This window comes from Hippoglossus stenolepis, chromosome 23, assembly GCF_022539355.2.
Source record: "Hippoglossus stenolepis isolate QCI-W04-F060 chromosome 23, HSTE1.2, whole genome shotgun sequence".
NCBI classification, from domain to species: Eukaryota; Metazoa; Chordata; class Actinopteri; order Pleuronectiformes; family Pleuronectidae; genus Hippoglossus; species Hippoglossus stenolepis.
The window spans coordinates 890306-911163 of NC_061505.1; the positions used below are offsets into that span (position 1 = coordinate 890306).

Below are 20858 nucleotides of genomic sequence, written 5' to 3' on the forward strand. Positions count from 1 at the left end.
TAAGGAATATGGTGGTGATGGACAAAGGGACTTTTAAGGGATATTAGGGAACTTAAGGAATATGGTGTTGACATAGTAAGGGGCTTTTTAAGGGATATTAGGGAACTTAAGGAATATGGTGGTGACATAGTAAGGGACTTTTTAAGGGATATTAGGGAACTTAAGGAATATGGTGGTGATGTACTAAGGGACTTTTTAAGGGATATTAGGGAACTTAAGGAATATGTGTTGACATAGTAAGGGGCTTTTAAGGGATATTAGGGAACTTAAGGAATATGGTGGTGACATAGTAAGGGGCTTTTTAAGGGATATTAGGGAACTTAAGGAATATGTGGTGATGGACTAAGGACTTTTTAAGGATAGGAACTTAAGGAATATGGTGTTGACATAGTAAGACTTTTTAGGGATATTAGGGAACTTAAGGAATATGGTGATGACATAGTAAGGGACTTTTTAAGGGATATTAGGGAACTTAAGGAATATGGTGGTGATGGACAAAGGGACTTTTTAAGGGATATTAGGGAACTTAAGGAATATGGTGTTGACATAGTAAGGGGCTTTTTAAGGGATATTAGGGAATTTAAGGAATATGGTGGTGACATAGTGAGGGGCTTTTTAAGGGATATTAGGGAACTTAAGGAATATGGTGGTGATGGACTAAGGGGCTTTTTAAGGGATATTAGGGAACTTAAGGAATATGGTGTTGACATAGTAAGGGGCTTTTTAAGGGATATTAGGGAACTTAAGGAATATGGTGGTGACATAGTAAGGGGCTTTTAAGGGATATTAGGGACTTAAGGAATATGGTGGTGATGGACTAAGGGACTTTTTAAGGGATATTAGGGAACTTAAGGAATATGGTGTTGACATAGTAAGGGGCTTTTTAAGGGATATTAGGGAACTTAAGGAATATGGTGATGACATAGTAAGGGACTTTTGGACTCAAAGAATATGCAAAGGGAGACTCAAGAGTGTGTGTGTGTGTGTGTGTGTGTGAGAGAGAGAGAGAGAGAGAGAGAGAGTAGGGAGGAGACACACACACACACACACACACACACACACTCTGAGTCTCCCTCCTCAGACGCGCAGACAGAATTTAAAATGTGTGCGCATTTCCCTGGCGAGCGGCGCGTGGGGCTCGGACACGGAGACGCACGAACACGCAACTCTGCCGGACGCCTTAATTAATTAGAGACCACGAGCAGGAGACCACGCACCGCACCGCACCGCACCTGTTCCCACCGTCACGCACGAGGTGAGTTCCCCTCACGCGCCTGAAGTCACAGCTGGAACGTGCTCATTGGTTTTCTCTTTGTTTTCTCGACTTCAAAGCGCGTTGGCGTTTGTTGTTTCACGTAGTTTCCGGTGTGTAAACAGTGCAGCTGTTTCCCGCGTCGTGCTCAGGTGCTCGGGACAGACACGTGGACACGAGGTGACACTCATCAGCTGTGGGCTGATGGAATTAAGAGGGACAACCACAGAGACAGAGAGGGAGACAGAGAGGGAGACAGAGAGGGAGGCTGGGATTGTTTGTCCTCAGATTTGTGCTCGGGTTTGTGCTCAGTATAGTCTTTAGGCTTGTCCTCAGGTTTGTCCTCAGGTTGTCACAGGACAGTTTATCTCATCTCTTTCAAATTGAGTCCTTATACATCATTTCTGGAAGCATCTGAGCAGCTTCTCCTCCATCTTTCACGGAGCGGTTTGGTTTCCTGCAGCTGATGTTTCCACTCAAACAGGTGAAGTCCTGCCTCGTCCAGCTGCAGCTCTGAGCTCCGTCCACTCAGACTCTTCGTCTCTGAAGCCTCCTGATCTCTCGTCTCCTCTCAGGACAGAGTCAGTGGAATCTCTCACCATTGGACTGTTGCATAACTTTAAAACTCAAGTGCCATCCTGCCTGCGTAGGAGTAGATGTGATGTTCCCACTTCCTTGCTGTTGTGTTGCTCGTTAACATTCTGAGAGGCTCATTACTGTCAGTGGCGTTTTGGGACTTTTACATGGGCTGGGGGTTCATGCAGATGAGGAGGGGCCCTTCCCTCACCAAGCTGTGATCGTGCAGAACCCTGCAGAGTGCGGCGGCTGAGGGTTTGTTCATTTGGACTGAATGTGTGTGTTTGTGGGGGGGGCTGTTGTGTAGGAGGAGTGAGATCTCAGAGTCTTCACATGACGCTCGGAGCTGTTGGACAGAGTTCAGTCCTCCCCTGAGCTGTCTGTCCTCCTGCAGACAGACAGGCGACAGTAACCGTCGTCCTGCAGCTCGAACCCTGAAACCAGAACCCACCATTTGGAAGGAGAGCAGGAATCTGGCAGGTCCTCAGATAAGATCCTGGCAGCAGAAGGAGAAGAACTCAGGAGTGTGCAGAGCTTCAGTTGTTCTCCTGTTGAAGTGGAGATCGAAGTCAAAGCACTGGTGATAAACACACTGACGTCAGTAGATGAGTAATCTTAGACTGTTATTAATTTGTTATTGATTGTTTCAACGTCCCAGCAGCGTCTCCATCACAGTGAGAATATGGAGGCAGCTGTTTTCAGACATGAGATAACGTGTGTGCCGGGACGTTCTCCGGAGTTTGTCCCGCAGCAGCAGATTGTCCGGGCGGGAGCGTTCAGGTGAGGGCTGGCGTCCCGGGGCACGAGGCAGGACGCTCAGTCTAAGGATGCATGTCGGGCGAGGTCCTGCCCGACATGCGGGCGTCCGATCATGAGACGGCCAATCAGGACGTTTGACCTTTAAAGGACAAAGTGAAACCAAACTTATCCCACACGAACACTTTCATGACAAAACTGAGTAAATCCACAAACCTCTTGTTCCTGCAGATTGTCAGAGACGCGTTAGATTGAAGAGGAAGCAGGTCTGTGACTTCCTGTGTCCACAGCAGCTTCCATGCAGCCTCTTGTCCTCTGGTGGTCACTCTAACACAATCTAACAATGGAGGATGAAAGCGATCCATCGTTGTCACGACGCTGAGCTCTCACACGAGGGAGCGGAGGACAAAGTCAAGGACAAGTGTTTGTTGCTGAGACGATGAGCTCACACATCCAAGATGTTTTTCTTTAAAAAAACATCTTCAGATTTAAATCTGTAAAAAGCTTTTGAACTACAACTTAGTAATAATCAAAAGAAAAACAGGAAACCAGTTCTGGCTCCAATTCCATAAAACACCTGCTCAGCAGAACTTTAGAGTCGAGTGTTGAGAGACGTGATTATTCTTCCGCTCGCTCGTCCACAACCTCTGACCTTCACCTTTTATACCAGTGAGGAGCGTCCTGTCTGAAGAGCTCCTCACGCTGCTGGTGAGTCACTGACTCTCACGCTCACCAACATCAGACGCTAACAAGCTTTTCAAGTGCATCAATACGACTGTTTCTACTTTCTGATGTTGCCAAGACATTTCCATCCTCCTTCCTTTCTTTCCTCTGATTATAAAAACAAGTGTGAGGAGCCCGACGGTGAAATGAGTCCAGCTGCTGTTTCCAGACGTGACGGCAGCAAGTGACAGCGTCTTGGAGAAAGTTGTTGGGGTTTTTCACAGTCGACGAGTTGATAGATGGTTTTCTGGCAACTTATCACGAGAAAGGTTTGATTTGAAGTTTCCAAACAAGTTAAACAACAAGATTCAGTTCAACTGTTAAATTAAAACCAGGTCCGACTGTGAAACAGCCCCGAGCCTCCAGATGTTTGTGATTTCCTCTGCAGCTGATTGACAGCTCGTCACTGGCACGTCTTGCCTCGCTCGTGTTTTAGAGTAGAGAGAGTTTGTTGACGTGAAGTTATTTGTTCCGGGTCCAGAAAGTGAGGCCAGTGCTGAAGTGGCTGAAAGCTGTGTTGAGAGGGTTCGAGTCCCAAACTGTCAACAGCTAGTTTGTTCAATTTCAACTTCCAATTTGCCTTTTGCAATAAAAACCAAAGCTGTTCTTCTTATTTTGAAGAAACGTTCCGGCGTCGATGTCAGAAAGAAACTAAATGATAAAGAAACATGGACCAGGTTCAGACCCGTGGTCCCTGCTGCACAGTCTGTCTGCGTCCCAGGGCGTGTTCGTGTCGTCCATCTTTATTTACACAGAAACTCAAACAACACATTTAGAATCGACCGTTATCTCTCTAACCCTAAAGGGGGTTTGATTCAGTGCAGAAGAAACAGGAACGACGCTGTGAAGCAGAAATATGAGACAGTTTAAAGATTTGATGTCACGGTGATGGATCGTCTGCCACACACACACTAACACACACACACACACACACACACACACTAACACACACACACACACACACTGGTCTGACAGAACTATTTGTGATGGTGGCCCCTCTGAATCACGGCAGCAGTTAAGCGATATGCTTCTAAAATTATGAATATTCACAGTTATGCCAACAGTCCCTCTTCTCTCCTGCAGCCCAAGTGTTGCCTCTGACTCACACTAATGCCTTTTGTACAACTTTGTCACACACACACACACACACACACACACACACACATTAACATACATCTCTTCACTTCCTCGTCTCGGGCGCCGAGAGCCATTTGCTTCTGGGCTCTTGCAGCAGGCATCAAAATGGACACCTGTCAGCAGGCCCCTGCCCACTGCTGCCCCCGGTGGATGCTTATAGCCCACAGCATCATGCTGTTCCGTTAGTCAGCCTGCGCTCGACGGGCGGCCGGCTCGACCCCGTCACGGTGTGTCCAGCCCGACGCTGCTGGTTCGGCGTCACGCAGGACGAGATGAGCAACGAGGACACAGTCATCGTTGTGTTGATGAAGTCTGTCTGTGCAGGAAACAGGCGTCCACTCCTAGTTTCTACTTTTTCACCTGTGCTTCAACAGCAAAGTCGGAATATTACACGAAACAAAAAGGTTTTATTCCCAGAAAGAAAAGTCGTGAATTTACAAAAACACATGTAGTCCGGATATTACGCAAAGAAATGTATAAAGACGAAATATTACAAGAAAAAAGTGATAGATTTACAAAAATAAATAAAGTCGTAATAATGAAGAGAAAGAAAATCGTAATATTATGAGAAAATTGAGATGTTCGGAGATTTTGCTGCTTATTTCCTTATTCTTGTAATATTGTCCCCTTTCTTCTCGTTAAATCACGACTTTCTTCTGCTAACGTTACGTCTTTATTCTGGAAACCTGGGATCTGTAAGAACTCGTCTCTGCTCAGTTCGCAGCTTCTCCGCTGTAGCAACCAGCTGCGATAAGCTCCACGCTCTGTTGTGTCTGTGTTTAGTGTTGTTTAGTGTTGTTTAGTGTTGTTTAGTGTTGTTTAGTGTTGTAGCTTCAACAGTTTGTGTTGTTCTTCAGATTTCGTCTCTGCAATAAGGTGCAAAACTCTCAGGATCATTTTTCTTGTCTCTCAGTCAATATTTGCTAAATCAAATCTGCTGTTCACTTTTCTGAAATAGTGGTGAACACGTCTCTGGGACTGGGTCGACAACACGGAGACAGAATTTAGGCTTTTCCAAAACTCCACTTCTCTCTGCAACTCCCCCCAGGTTCCCTCCCCTTCCTCCCTCCCCTTCCTCCCTCCTCTTCCTCCCTCCTCTTCCTCCCTCCTGCCTCCTCATCTACTTCTTGTAGAGTTGCATTGGGCAGCTTCACATGTTCTGGTCCATCCTGCTGAGCTTCTGCCTTCAGGTGCACAAAGACCTTGTGAGACGAGCAGTGAACGTCTCCTGGTTTCCTTCCCAGTCCGCCGGCCCAGCGACGCTGTGATTCCTTCACACAGATTTAATTTCCAGACTTTTCTGTGTTTCATGGTTTTTATCTCATCTGTTCCTGCCTGTGTTTCTCTGAGGGAATTACATAAGTCCCTGTGTGTGTGGGCAGCGATGAATTTATGTAAGGCGGACCTGGAAATGGCAAAACACTCGGGTCTCGCTCTGTTTTCTCTCACACATACACTTTTACAGTGTGTGCGACTGTGTGTGCAGTTGTGTATTCACTCTGGCTGCAGATACACAATGTGGAGACTCTTTTAAACACTTTTACATTATTGTTACTTATGTGAAGTTAGTAACACCTCACTTTAACAGTTCCTGCTTTTAGATAAACCCAGTCCGCCCTAGTTACTGTTGCTGTGTGTCTGAATCTCTCCATCAACACATGGCACATGGTGCTGTCCTGTTATTAAATTATTAATTCAAATTCTGAACGATTAGATGGATTCTTTATTGATCCTGAAAGAAATTCAGACTTCCAGTAGCTTCAAACACATTCAGGGCAAGAAGAAGGAATTTCAGAGGTGAAGTAAAAAGCTGTTAACAAATGATCAGTAACGAATAAGAAAATACTCCAGTGGAAATCTACTGTGCATATCAGTGAAGATGTGTTTTTATGGAGGCTCTGCAAGAAGTCAACAAAAAAACTACTTGTAAGCTTTAAATACAGGAAAATATTCAGCTGTGATTAGATTGAAGCTTTTCAGTTTGTTCCACTCACAGAAGATGTGATGTACCTGTGTGCATCTCATTATGATTATTATTGTAATCTAAAGATAATAACGATATTCAGTCTTTGAAAGTTTCTCACATTAGAGAGTTTAACAAACTGTCAAACCTTCTCATTTTTAACAGGATCAGAAAGTTCTTCCAGAGTTCGTTCTGCAGGCGTCAGCACGTTATGTAACACCACCCCCCCAGTGCTATTTACCATCCACTGCTAATGGAGCTGCAGATTGATGCACAGGTAACTCCCCCGAGAGGAGACTCATGTGAAAGTGACAGGAGAGAGAACCAGCTGGAGCCGGTTCAGCTGCTTCACACTGAACCCTGAGCCGCGAGGCAGGAAGTGAAACACACACGATTCATGGCAGCGCAGAGAAAAGCTTCTTCAGGAGAAATACCTCTGCTCCCCGGAAAACCTGTCACCCCCCCGGCCCAGTGCGTGGTGCTGTGTGTGTGTGTGTGTGTGTGTGCACGCCCGCGCACCTCCGACTCGTCAGAGGGGGTGTTTCACTGAGTGGGAATGCCTGGTAGGATGTGGGCATGATAGGCCCCGGGTTACCATGGCAACCATCTGCTGCTACGTTCGCAATCGTTCGCCGGCGGCCCACACAGTGTGACATCCAGTGTGTGTCTGTGTGTGTCTGTGTGTGTGTGATTGAATGACAACATTACAGGCCAAAAATAAAAAGACACACGCATTTCAAACTGAACGACGCTGTTTTAAGTGCCAATAAAGGAGCAATTATGCAGAAAGTTAAAGTTCAAATGCATTAATTCTGTAGAAAATGTGTTTTCGGTTGTTCCGGTGTAGACGAGAGGAGGAGGAGGAGGAGGAGGAGGAGGAAGAGGAGGAGGAGGAGGAGGAGGAGAGGTGTGCGACGCTCAGAGCGACACACAGCGACGCAGATCATGGGATGAGGGGAGGGGTTTGAACCTGAGACTGTAAATAAAGATGGACGACACGCTTCCTCTCGTTGCACAAAACTGAAGCCGAAATATCACGGATGTGAAACTGAAGTGTGAGTTGTAGTGATCGTGGGGGAGGAGCCGTGGGGACGACATGTTGGATGTTTCTAACATGTAACATTATATTATATATTATGGCCTGTGTGGATGGTGTTTATGACCCGTACTAAGGCCGGCCACTAGGGGGCATGTTTTGGCTCCACTCCTGCGAGCTGTCTGTCAGGACGACTTGCTCAAAAGCACTGTCACTCACCAAAGATTATAAATAAATACAATTAAACGTTATGATGCCGAATGTGAACGACCAACGTCCAATAACGACAATAAAGTCAGAACAGGAAGTGTTTCCTAAAATCAAATATGCATTTTTCTTTTCTTCACTTGACAACACAGATCTGATTTGTGTTAAATAGTCACCGTGTGGTTGTGATACAGGTTGGTGCCGAACATATCTTAGTAGTATATATATATACATGTATATACAGTATATTTATATATATATATATATATATATATATTCTCTGAAGTATTTGCTTCAGGTTTGTGTGTTTGTTTACCTCTGCAGGAGCATCAGGTTCAGTTAAAAACAAAACGCTGACATGAGTGATGCACAGGATCAATAACAGGAGTGTGTGTGTGTGTCTTTTACACACAAGATGTTAACGTACGAGTTCACGTGTGTAGAACATTTTATTATTTGCGGTGTATTTCCTATGAATGTATATTATTCGTTATCTCGTCAGTGAAGAAACCGACAGGCCCTGAAGGATGTTTCTTTATTCGGTGATGTGTTTCAGATGCAGGGGGGGGGCAGCACACAGCGAGGCTCTGCGCGGCTCTTCAGCGTCCTGGATCGTCTCCTGCTCACGCATCCCGTGTGGCTGCAGCTGTCACTCAACCACGACTCCGCCCTCTACATCCTGCTCAGAGAGCCTGTGGGGGTGAGGAGCAATCGATCACACACTAAAAACCAAGAATCAATCGTAGGTGAAGTGATGTTGGAGCATATTTCAACCACTTCATCGCTTATGAAACTTTAAACTACATTAAACTTTAACAGTGAGAAGTGGGACTGGTTCGGTTAGATGATCCCAGTGAAACCGACCTCTCCTTTCAAAGACAGAAGTAGCTGTTTTTAGATATTTAAAGATGACTTGATAAAGTTCTACTACTTCTTGAAAATGTGACGTTGGATGTGTCGGAAACGAAACTGTAGAAAACTCGATCTTGAAAATATAAAGGCCTCATATTAGGTCACATGATTAACGATTAACTTGACATGAAGACTAGTTCCAAACCGACCTGTTGAGACCATAACGCTGATAAATCATCATGTTGTGTTGTCGCTTGAATAAACTACACACAAACACAACAGTCCTGTGCTAACAGCAACTTTCACACACTGAAATGTTCCAGTAGAGTTTACGCTCAACACCGATTTTGAGCTTTGACTCTGCTGTCTGCACCGTCTGCACCACGAAGTCCGACCACGTCCCTTCACTTCCATCTCGTTCCTGTGTTCTCTCGTTGCTCGCAGACCTTTCTGGTGCGAAAGTGCAGCTCCAGCCAGAGGAAGGTTCTGTGTTTGAGAGTGACAGCGGACCGGAGTGCCTCCTCTGTGAAGGAGTGCTTCATCTGTGAAGAGGACTCCAGTGAGTAAATCCCGTCCTCATCCGCCTGCTCGCGCTGCATGTCTCCGCTCAGCCCGTGGTGCAGTGCAGCTCTTGTGCTGGGTGAAGTGATGGCAGTGAAGCAGAGAGGATGACGATGGCTCCTCCGCATTATTTCAGCTGTTAGATTTGAACGAGTGCGTCGCTGCCTCCACGTCCTCAAACTGTCTGTTCTGTCCCCAGCCTTCGCCCTGGAGAGCTCCGCCCTCAGCTTCCCCGACCTGTGTCGACTGGTGGCCTTCTACTGTGTCAGCAGGTGATGTATTCTGTCAGCCCCAGTGACCCCAGTGATCCCAGTGATCCCAGTGACCCCCTGACCAGATCCCCTGTTATCACCTGACACAGTGTTGAACCGCTGATAGCTAGTGACCAACAACCATCCACACCTACGGACAATTAGCCCAAACCGGGATTTGAACCTTCTACCCACTGCACCACCGTGCCGTCCCCTCTCACACAAGACAAGTCAGATTTATTATCCCACACATGCAAACATCATAAAAACAACATATCAAACCAACCATTTGGGTGAAGTCACTGTATTAATATCCCAGACAAAGCAGAGCTTGTGTTGTTTAGGTTCTATGTGATTAGGAACTTTTATTAATTTGTACTCGTGGTGTTTTGATGTATTGCGTCTTCTAGTTGTACATTTTACTTTGTGAAGCACTTTGGTCGACCGAGTTGTTTGAAATGAGCTTTATGAATAAACACCTTGTGCAGGGGGTGTGGCCTGACCACATGACGGACATGTGATCACGTGTTTTCTCGTCTCCAGGGATGTGTTGCCTTTCCCACTGGAGCTGCCGGACGCCATCGCCAAGGCCACAACTCACCGGCAGCTGGAGGCCATTTCCCACATGGGACAAGGTCTGTGGACGCCCCCCCTGCAGAGCGTTACTCTGTCCACTTGTCCCTTTTCAAAGATCTTTATTACAACGCATCATAATAACTGGTTAATTCTTGTTTGCACATTTAAAAGATTCATTTAAAGATATCTGAACCTCAAGCCAGTTTGCTGCCTTTTACAAAACATCTGATTTGGTGAGTGCAAAACCAACGTGTCTCTTCTTCTCTTCGACTTCCTGGATGTTGCACCAGACTTCTGGAGCTCGCCAGGTTCTCCAGACGTCCAAAACGGACCCGTGGCGCCATCTGCATCCACCAGCGGCAGCCCGGCAGCGGTGGCCCAGGACCGGTGCACCCTGCTGAGCCGAGGCAGACAAGGCAAACTCTGCTTCATCAACCCGCTCTTCCTGCAGCTGGAGGTTTACAAGGTGAGCAATGAAGGTTCAGGTGAATATCTCTGCTTTTCTTTATCAAGATTGAACGAGATCAATCTTTCCTGAATCCTGAAAAGTCCATGATATATTATATGCTCTAAACCTCCTATCGCTTGCAAATACAGCTGCTGCTGCACTTCACTTGATTCCCTTTAACGATAAACAGTTTATAAACCCAGTTTGTGTTGAATCCTCTTCTCTGCAGCAGCCGCAGCTCACACACCACAGTGCCTCCAACAAGCGGCACCGCTTCACGCGCAGCATTCGGCTCCGGCTCTCCGAGACCTCCATGAACCTGTCCCTCGAGGGCGTCGGCTCCTACTCGCCTCCGTCGTCACTGGAGCAGCCGGACGGGGCGGAGAGGCTGCAGAGGGCCAACCCACAGAGGAGAGTCCACCCTGGGGCGGGGGTCCTGAGGAGAACCCCCGCTGTGTCGCCAGGTTCTGCAGAGGAAGAGGACACGATGTCCGTCTATGTGCCTGAGGTAATTTATAAGTCTGTGGGGATACACAGGGTGGATTGTTTGTGAAGGTGTTATCCTGACCGTGCATTTTCCAAACCTGACAAGTCACTTCTGAATCCTCAGGACAGGAAAGCAGAGAATAGTATTTATCTCATGCTAACAGATATTTTTGGGTGTTTTGGGATAATTTGACCTTCAGCAGCCTTTCAAAGCAGGAAAAATAAAACCGCCCTCTGGTCATAAACGTTTGTCACGAGACAGAAGGAGGAAAAATGCTGTTTCAAAAGATCTGCAATACTGTGCACACAGCATTTTACAGAACATACAGTTTTAAGAATTTAGAATTATTAACCAAATGAATATTATAACGGTACTTCCATCCGTCCTCCAAGGTGGAAGCGTCTGCGAAGCCCCAGCAGTCAGAGCGAGCGCCAGGCATCGAGGTGGCGGTCCTGGCCCTGGAGCGCCGCCCGGCCCCGTCCCTGGCCGAGCTGGACAGCAGCAGCTCCTTCAGCAGCATGGACGAGGACAACGACTCGGATTCGGATCCAGACAGCTCGGTCCAAGGCCAGATGCTCGCCCACCATCGGCCGCCCCTCGTGCGCTCCAGAGGGCGCGGCGGGCTGCACCGCATGAGCGAGGCCTTCGTTTGTTTCTTTGCTCCGGATAAGCGTCTGACGAGGCTGGTGGAGGAGCTGTCCCGGGACAGGCGCTCCACCTTCGGGGGGATGGTTCAGGACTTCCTGCTGGCACAGAGGGAGGTGCTGAAAGCCCTGGCCTCCTCGTCACCACCCTCCTCTTCCTCAGCTCCGGTGACGGCCGTGCAGCTCCTGCAGGGTCTGAGGCTCTTTCTGTCCCAGGCCAGGTGCTGCCTGCTGGACAGTGGAGAGCTGGAGCCGCCCATCGAGACGCTGGTGCCAGAGAACGAGAAAGGTACAGAGACCGTGTCCACACACAACAAGCACTCATCAGAGTAGTGTCTCATCGTGTCTCATCGTATCGTGTCTCATCGTATCGTGTCTCATCGTGTCTCATCGTATCGTGTCTCATCGTATCGTGTCTCATCGTGTCTCATCGTATCGTGTCTCATCGTATCGGGTCTCATCGTGTCTCATCGTATCGTGTCTCATCGTATCGTGTCTCATCGTATCGTGTCTCATCGTATCGTGTCTCATCGTATCGTGTCTCATCGTGTCTCATCGTATCGTGTCTCATCGTATCGTGTCTCATCGTATCGTGTCTCATCGTATCGTGTCTCATCGTATCGTGTCTCATCGATCGTGTCTCATTCGTGTCTCATCGTATCGTGTCTCATCGTATCGTGTCTCATCGTATCGGTCTCATCGTATCGTGTCTCATCGTATCGTGTCTCATCATATCGGGTCTCAGTGTGTGTCATGATATCGTGTCTCATCGTATCGTGTCTCATCGTATCGTGTCTCATCGTATCGTGTCTCATCGTGTCTCATCGTATCGTATCTCATCGTATCGTGTCTCATCGTATCGTGTCTCATCGTATCGGGTCTCATGATGTCTCATCGTATCGTGTCTCATCGTATCGTGTCTCATCGTGTCTCATCGTATCGTGTCTCATCGTATCGTGTCTCATCGTATCGGGTCTCATCGTGTCTCATCGTATCGTGTCTCATCGTATCGTGTCTCATCGTGTCTCATCGTATCGTGTCTCATCGTATCGTGTCTCATCGTGTCTCATCGTATCGTGTCTCATCGTGTCTCATCGTGTCTCATCGTATCGTGTCTCATCGTGTAGGTCTCATCGTGTCTCATCGTATCGTGTCTCATCGTATCGTGTCTCATCGTGTCTCATCGTATCGTGTCTCATCGTATCGTGTGTCATCGTATCGTGTCTCAGTGTGTGTCATCGTATCGTGTCTCATCGTGTCTCATCGTATCGTGTCTCATCGTATCGTGTCTCATCGTATCGTGTCTCATCGTGTCGTACTTGTCTCTTCTCATCTGGACGGACACCAGGAGAGTCCAGTGCAGCAGAACAGTAAACAGTGACTGAATAGAGACAGGGGACACAGGTCTGTGGGAACAGACGGTGCTTCCTGTTAAAGGTGGGCGGCTGCTCAGGCTCCAGTAAAGACAGTGTACAAAGTAGTTTGCGTGGGGGGGGCAGAGCTCATATTGTCTGTGGTATTTAGAAAACAGCGTTAGGAAGCCCGGCCCGATGCGTCCCTCACTCCCGTCCTCTGAAGTGTGATCATCACTGCAGAGACGTGTTCCTCTGACAGGTCCGGGTCGGAGCCTCTGACTCGGCGCTGTGCGTAGGCTTCTCTTCTCTGGACTCTTTGTGCTCTGTCCAGTTGCGTCTGTCGAGTGTGCGTCTGTCCAGTGTGCGTCTGTCCAGTGTGCGTCTGTCCAGTGTGCGTCTGTAGGTGTGTTTGTGTGCAACTGTGTGATGATGGATGGTTGCCTGGCACTGCAGAGGCTTCAGGGGGGAGAGCAGCCGGCCGCTGCCTCCTCCCTCCCTCCTCCCTCCCTCCATCCCTCCCTCCCTCCATCCTTCCCTGCATCCATCCCTCCCTCCCTCCCTCCCTCCATCCTTCCCTGCATCCATCCCTCCCTCCCTCCCTCCCTCCATCCCTCCCTCCATCCTTCCTGCATCCATCCCTCTCCCTCCATCCCTCCATCCCTCCCTCCTCCATCCATCATCCCTCCCTCCATCCCTCCATCCCTCCCTCCCTCCCTCCCTCCATCCATCCCTCCCTCCCTCCCTCCCTCCATCCATCCATCCATCCTCCTCTCCCTCCTCCTCTCTCCTCCTCCTCCTCATCCCCTCCCCTCCTCCCCTCCATCCATCCTCCATCCTCCTCCTCTCTCCTCCTCCCTCCTCCATCCATCCATCCATCCTCTCCCTCCCTCCCTCCCTCCCTCCATCCATCCATCCCTCCCTCCATCCATCCATCCCTCCCTCCTCCATCCCTCCCTCCCTCCCTCCATCCATCCATCCATCCCTCTCTCCCTCCCTCCCTCCCTCCTCATCCATCCATCCCTCCTCCTCCTCCTCCCTCCCTCCCTCCTCATCCATCCCCTCCCTCCTCCATCCCTCTCCTCCTCTCCTCTCTCCATCCATCCCTCCCTCCCTCCTCCCTCCATCCCTCCTCCATCCATCCATCCATCCCTCCTCTCCCTCCTCCTCCTCCATCCATCCCTCCCTCCATCTCCCTCCTCCATCCATCCATCCTCCCTCCCTCCCTCCCTCCTCCCTCCCTCCTCCTCTCCCCTCCTCCTCCATCCTCCCTCCCTCCCTCCCCCCTCCATCCCTCCTCCATCCTCCCTCCCTCCATCCCTCCATCCTTCCTGTGATTCTGATTTATCTCGCATTGCGTCGGTGGGACGCATTTGCATTTTTTTCTCCCCCTCGTTTATCATAAAAAGATATCACAGTCCCACGCTCACTCCAAGAGCAGCACGATTCAGGGGAGGGTGGGAGGGGGGGATGGAAATAGACACTTCACTTGAACAAATGTAATCAGTTACACATCGAGGAGTAATAAAGAGGACTGGCCTGCAACTGACCAGGATGTAATCACATTACTTGTAATCTGTTACTCTCCGGTAAAAGAAAGAGGGATGGGACCGGGGGGGGTAGAGAGAGGGAGGGGGTTAGAGGATTATATGGATGGAGAAGAGGGAGAGGAGGATATTGATGATGAGTGGAAAACAGTGTGCTGGAGAATTGTTACCCATTAGTCAGCACTGCCCACTGAGTGTGTGTGTGTGTGTGTGTGTGTGTGTGTGTGTGTGTGTGTGTGTGTGTGTGTGTGTGTGTGTGTGTGTGTGTGTGTGTGTGTGTGTGTGTGTGTGTGTGTGTGTGTGTGTGTGTGTGTGTGTGTGTGTGTGTGTGTGTGTCATCACATCACTGTTGTCAAGCCAAAAGATAAAACCTTCTTCTGAATGTTTGTGTTTTCAGGGGTAAAGAAATCATTTTTGTTTTACTACTGTTTTCATATGGAATTAAACATAATAAACACAAATACTGTAAGAATAAGGAGAACATTAAAGTCAATCAGTAAAAAACTGTATAGTAAAATAAAAAATATATTTGACATGAAAATATCTGCAATTGTTTCAGATTCATTTTTCCTCTGTAAACATATTTCATACTTTATCTGTTTATATCAACCTCTACATATCTGTATGTGATATCCCCAGAAGGTCAAAGGTCAATGCCCCTCTCACTTCAAACAACACAGTTTTGTTCTTGTGAACATAACATCTCAGAAAGGCCTCGAGGGGATTTCTTCAAATTTGGCAAAAATGTTGCTCACTCACATATTAAGTGATGAGATTATGATATTCAGAGGTCGAGGTCCCGGTGGCCTCAGGAAAGATGTTATTAGCCTCTAGAACATCTCCAGTCTGAGATGTCTGACCTGAGGATTCCACGATAATGATCCTCACCTTCTGGGTCCTGGCCAGGGCCTGGAGATATGTCACTGATCTCTTTTATCTCCAGAACCATGTTTCACAGCTGTATGTAAAGATGTCCAGTTTCCCTCTGAACCTCCCCCTCCGTTCCAGACCTGGCGCTGGAGCGAGCCATGTTCTCCTGCGTGCTCCGGCCCCTGAGGTCCCACCTGGAGAAGGCCCTGGTGGCGTTGCACAACCAGGACGGCTCCAGCCAGCGCCTCACCCAGAACCTGCTCCGTCTGAGAGGGGACGCCGCCATGGAGCGGCTCGGCGTGCGGACGGGCGTCCCGGACAGCCGCGGGGTAGAGCGGGTGAAGCAGAAGCTGGTGCTCATGCAGCGGACGCACTCGCCCATCGACAAAGTCCTGCTGCTGCTGCAAGTTTGCAAGTGCGTCCACAAGGCCATGGGCTGCCTGCTCGGTGAGACCGGACTCCAGCTGGTTCTGTGGCTTTCAGGGCTCGACTGTCACTGAAGCTCACAGCGTGTTTCACAGATCAGTCACACTGGAGATATTTCATTTGCTTTAACCATTTTACACAAACTGTACTTGCTGCTTGAAACTGTAACGAATAATAATTTTCGCAGCCATGTTAAACATCTCCATGGTAACAGCAAGCTCAGCCAATCACAGACATCGCTATAACGTCTGGTTTTTACAGAATCCCGTTGTCTAACGTTAAACTTGTTGATTGGACAGTTTCTCGACTTCTTTCAATTTAAACCAAGAGTAACAATGAAAATAAAGATTCTGTCCAGTTTGTTCCAAAAACTCTTCTCAGGAAAGAAAGAAAAATATGAATATCTTCCATTTATTCAAGTCATCTTTAATCAATTCAACTTGTCAGAGTCAAATAATCTCAAATTACACTTGGACTGTCCTGTTGCTGTCTTTGCAGGACAGGAAGTGAGCTGGGATGACTTCCTGCCGTCCCTGTCGTATGTGATGGTGGAGTGTAACCGGCCCCACATTCTGCTGGAGGTGGAGTACATGATGGAGCTGCTGGAGCCGTCCTGGCTCGGAGGGGAGGGTAAAACCAACACGTCTGATTTACTGCAGCTCCCAAAACATCCGCTGTGCAGGAGCTGTAATTTTATTTTGAAACGTGTCAAACGAGCTGTTAAATCAATAGAAGATCTCACCGCCCTTGTGTGGGAGGAGAGGATCGTCCATGTGAGAGCAGCGCTGATACATCCTGTGATGCCACCAGCTTTCACACACGTCTTCACATCAGAGCAGGGAACTGAAACCTCTCAATTCACTTTGATGACTTGAGACTCGAACTCGACAAAACCTGGAAAACCTCCTTTTTGATCCGTAGCATTAAATTCACAGAGAAACGCTTTATGATCGGGGAACAATTCTAAATCCAAAGTTCAGCACTTGGTGCACGATTAGTTAAACTCACATTTAATCATAAGACCTTTAAGTTGTTGTGGAAAACCACAGAGACATTAGCATCACATTTAGTTTTGCTTGCTACATTTTCTATAAATACTCCTTTTGTATGTTTTACACCTGTGCTTGTAAATGTAAATCAGCTTTTAATGTGAATCTGTCGAGTACATATTTGATATATCAGCTTTTGATTAATCCCTTGATAATTAGATCAACTGATGAATGAATACCTGATACTTAATTAAATGTTTCTGTATTTTCTTACATATTTCTGTGTATTTTCTTTTAGTTTCTTCCACCCACTACACTTGAACTACTCCTGGTCACTGAACAATGAGCGATGTGACTGTTATTCGTAGTATTTAAATCGGAAGTAGAGCGTTCAAGGAGTAAACAGCCTGTGTGAAGTTTGTATTTTAGGATTCCTGTTTTCCTCCCAGGCGGTTACTACCTGACCAGTGTGTTCGCCAGCCTGTGTCTGATCCGGAGCCTGGACGGGGAGCAGCCGGCGGCGAGCTGCCTGACGCCCGAGGCCCAGGAGGCGCTGAAGGAGTGGAGCAGCAGACGGAGCCGAGAAGCCCAGAGACAAAAGGAGAGCCAGCAGAACCAGGTGGGTATCGAACGCCCGGCTCGTGGTGGTGAACACACTGGTGAACAGCATGTGTGGGTCAGTGCAGTGCAGGAATGTTGCTTTAACACGTAGACGTCCTGTGTGAAGTGAAGAGCAAAGTGTGGACAATCTGAAACACGTGAACGACTCCGACGACAAAACTGAATTAACAAATGTTTTGTGACAGAGCTGCTGTGAAAACATTTGAGTTTCTACGACTCGAGAGATTCTTTCAGTTAAAAAATTATAGATAAAGTGTTTTTTACTCATAAATAATCGTTTAGTTGTAAAGTTTGAATCTTGCTTTCACACAACAAATCTCTAAAATGACCAGTTGCAGAAAGTCAGTGGCACGGGGCCTTGTTGGGAGTTTGAACAGACGTAGATACATCAATTGTATTTGCCCCCGTGACAACACATGTCTCTGTCCTGAAGTCCGGAGCCTCCACTCCAGTGTATCTGTTATTTAAAGAAGCTTCAAACAGACTCAAACTCAAAGGAGTTTGTCTTTCTAATGTCCCAGAAGACACAAAGAGCAACAGACACCGGGAGGTGATCCATCCACAGAGCAGCTACAGTCATTACACTGATGAGCAACATCTGGAACAGCTGTGACCTGTGATCGTTTGAACTCTCAGATGGTCGAGGTCAAGCTGAAGGTGAAGTTCCAACACACCTGGAGTTCCCTGCAGTGCGTGCACACACATTTCAGATTCATCTGAGCGGATTAGTTTTCAGACATATTTAGAGGTAATCCTCTGATCTGGGGCTGCCGGCTTACGAGGTCACGCACTGATGCACTCTGGGCGTTTTACCTCAGGTCGGTACAACGCCAGATGCAATGGAACAGAAAGGCATTGTCATCCACAGCGCTTCTGTCTCGTCACGTGGTGCCTCTCCTGGCTTCAAATAGCCGATCTAACTCACCCGGCAGCCAGATTTTCCACTGACACAGGCGGGGATCAGTGAGCCAAGTGCTATGAAGAAGTGGGCGGTCAGATAACATGAAATTTATCGAGCCGCATCTACCCATCGAAGCAGGCGAACACAATATGCACACGGACAGCGAGGAGCTCACTGACTCTGTAAGTTTTGATGATGGGAGACCTGTTGATTATAATTGCTGCTGCTGTGTGTGTGTGTGTGTGTGTGTGTGTGTGTGTGTGTGTTTGTGTTGTGTGTGTGTGTTCAGGGTGGGATGGCTGGAGTGGGTTTGTGTGGCAGAGAAGATGATTCTCACTGGTTTCTCAAAGTTGGACGTTTGGTGAAAGGATCATGTTCAGTATGTTTTCATTGTGTGTGTGTGTGTGTGTGTGTGTGTGTGTTTCAAAGCGAGTTGTGTGTCTGTAGGTGGTTGATTGTGATATTATATAATCAGGTGCAGTGTAATCAGTGTTTGAAGAGACTCTTTGTGTTATTTTGTTCTGTTGAACACGTCAGAAAGTTCTGGATGAAGGAGCCGAGGGAACGAGCGGCTGAAGGGAGATTGTGTTTGTGTGGATGTGGATCCAGAGGATTCATCCTGTAACGTGCAGCAGAGAAAAGAGCAGTTTTCACGTGCAGCTCTTGTTTGTGTGGGAGGATGAAGCTTTGTTTTACAGAGAATTCTTTGATTGTGCTTTATCAGCCTGCTCTTCTCTCTCTGCTCCTGTGGCTCATCCCTCTCTCCTCCCCCTCCTTTGACCTCCCTCCATCAGCCTCTTGACCTCAGCTTTGCATGAACACAGTATGTATTCACTCTCTTTTTTCTTTCTACCTCTCCTCCCTCGCTCCCTCCCTCCAGAGGTGCGTGAGGATACTGTTCCAGGACGGGGAGCGCAGCGCTGTGCGGACGTTGCAGTGGAGAGCCGGGGAGAGCAGCCAGGCTCTGGCGCAGCTGTGCGCCGACACCTTCGGCGTGTCCGACCCGCAGCAGTACACCCTGTACTGGCGCAGCGGCGGCGAGATGAGGGCCCTGCCGCCGCAGGCCCAGCCCCAGGACCTGGCGGGCCACAGCGAGGGGGGCCCCTCGCTCTCCTACCTGAGGACCGACCACGACTTCAGCAAGATGCGGCGGCTCACCAGGGGTGGCGCCGTGGACCTGAGCGAGTCGGTGTGTGAGGAGTGAGTGGGAGGGATGGAGGAAGGAGGGAGGAAGAAGAGGATGAGGAGGAGGAGGAGGAGGATGGAGGATCTCTTTCTCTCTTTCTCTCTCTTGTTCTGTCTCTTTCTCTCCGGCAGTGTGTTGTGTCTCGTCGTGGGTCAGGACTTGTGAAAACCCTTCTCCGGACTCGGACCTTACATGGTCAACTCTTCCCTGAACGGAGCCGAGCGGCGCAGCCCCGACGTGTAGAGACTGATCAGTGTGGCTGCTATAGCGTAAAGGAGTGTGCTGTTGTGACATGGAACATGTGTAATAAATGGATTTGGTTGTTTATGTGAAACATGAGCCCAGAGCATAGCCTGTACCATGAGGGGATTACATCATCAGAACGTGAGGAGGCTCAAATCCAAAGACAAATTCTGTGCCACTATTGTTGCCTGGAAACCAAAACCCACTTCCTGTCCACACCAGAAGGCGAACAGTCCACGGTGGTGATGTAACCCTCTCACGTTATGGTTCTGGGCAAAATATAACAGACATGGATGTTTTAATGCTTCACTTTTAATGCGTAAACGTCTGCAGATCTCTGGATGGATGTAAAAGGGTTAGGGGGGGGAGGGGGTGGGGGGACAAACCTCAAAACCAAAGTGATGAAAACAGAAAGAGACGCCATTTTGTGACACATCAGGTGACATGAAGCTGGAGGGAAGCTTCAAGCCAGTCTACTCTTTTTAAAATCACCCAGAGACAATTTTATTCCTAATTGTGTTGGAGAAGAACCCGTCTCCTCCTTCCTCACGTCTTCTACCAGGTCGGAGACAGAAAAGCATCCGCCCGCTCTGCGTCCCACTGACCGCAACTGATTCACTGAATGACCTGCGAATGTATTACGACCTCTCGTTTCAATCCACCGCTTTTCACTTCTACTCTTTCCTCTCTGTCCGGGCCTGGTCCCGAACCCAGGACCCCCCCCCGCCCCCGCGGTGACTGCTTGAATGTAAATGTGTAAAAGTCACCAGCTCCTTCTGCTGTCCTCAGCCGACGGTTCCACTCAGTGTCCCTATCAGTTGTCATATTGTGTACTTTAAAAACCTAACTTTTGAGTGTTGGATTCGTTGGGTAGATAATATCAAACCTTAGTGTGGATTTTCAGCTTATCCTTTTGGAAGCAGCCGGGGGAGACGTGTTTCTGAACATTGTTGCATGCTCTTTTCATTTATGGTGACGGCTCCTGCGGACGTGGTGTGGTATGTGTGCGTGAAGCATGTGTTCATTGTGGCAGCTCACTATTTCTTTTTGTGTAAAAGACATTACGATGTATTTTTGTCAGGTAACTTCAGTAACGCAATAAAAATTGCAATATTTGTTCTGCGGTGTCGTTACATGAAGTTTCTACTGTAGTGTTGGGGGGGGGCACAGGGTGGCTCAGGAGGTGGAGAGGGTTTGATACCCTGCACCTCCAGACCCAGTGTGTGTGTGTGTGTGTGTGTGTGTGTGTGTGTG

The 20858-nt window shown here is 48.3% G+C and overlaps 1 protein-coding gene across 1 annotated transcript; it reads left to right on the forward strand.

Moving 5' to 3' along the window:
* The first annotated feature begins 1078 nt into the window (after window positions 1–1078).
* On the forward strand, window positions 1079–20724 carry rin1b (Ras and Rab interactor 1b). The gene is made up of 12 exons (XM_035148321.2): window positions 1079–1255; window positions 8207–8350; window positions 8947–9061; window positions 9263–9335; window positions 9858–9949; window positions 10181–10356; window positions 10568–10846; window positions 11218–11758; window positions 15377–15685; window positions 16163–16294; window positions 17103–17272; window positions 19056–20724. Exons 2-12 carry the CDS (start codon window positions 8207–8209, stop codon window positions 19377–19379), a joined length of 2355 nt encoding a protein of 784 aa, XP_035004212.2. The 5' UTR covers window positions 1079–1255; the 3' UTR covers window positions 19380–20724.
* Window positions 20725–20858: the final 134 nt, after the last annotated feature.

Excerpts from the sequence above, each read along its gene's own strand:
- rin1b (XM_035148321.2), top strand. The coding sequence starts at position 8,207 with ATGCAGGGGGGGGGCAGCACACAGCGAGGCTCTGCGCGGCTCTTCAGC. Across the intron at positions 9,336-9,857 it reads GCCTTCTACTGTGTCAGCAG|GGATGTGTTGCCTTTCCCAC; the intron begins GTGATGTATTCT and ends TCTCGTCTCCAG. Across the intron at positions 9,950-10,180 it reads CATTTCCCACATGGGACAAG|ACTTCTGGAGCTCGCCAGGT; the intron begins GTCTGTGGACGC and ends ATGTTGCACCAG.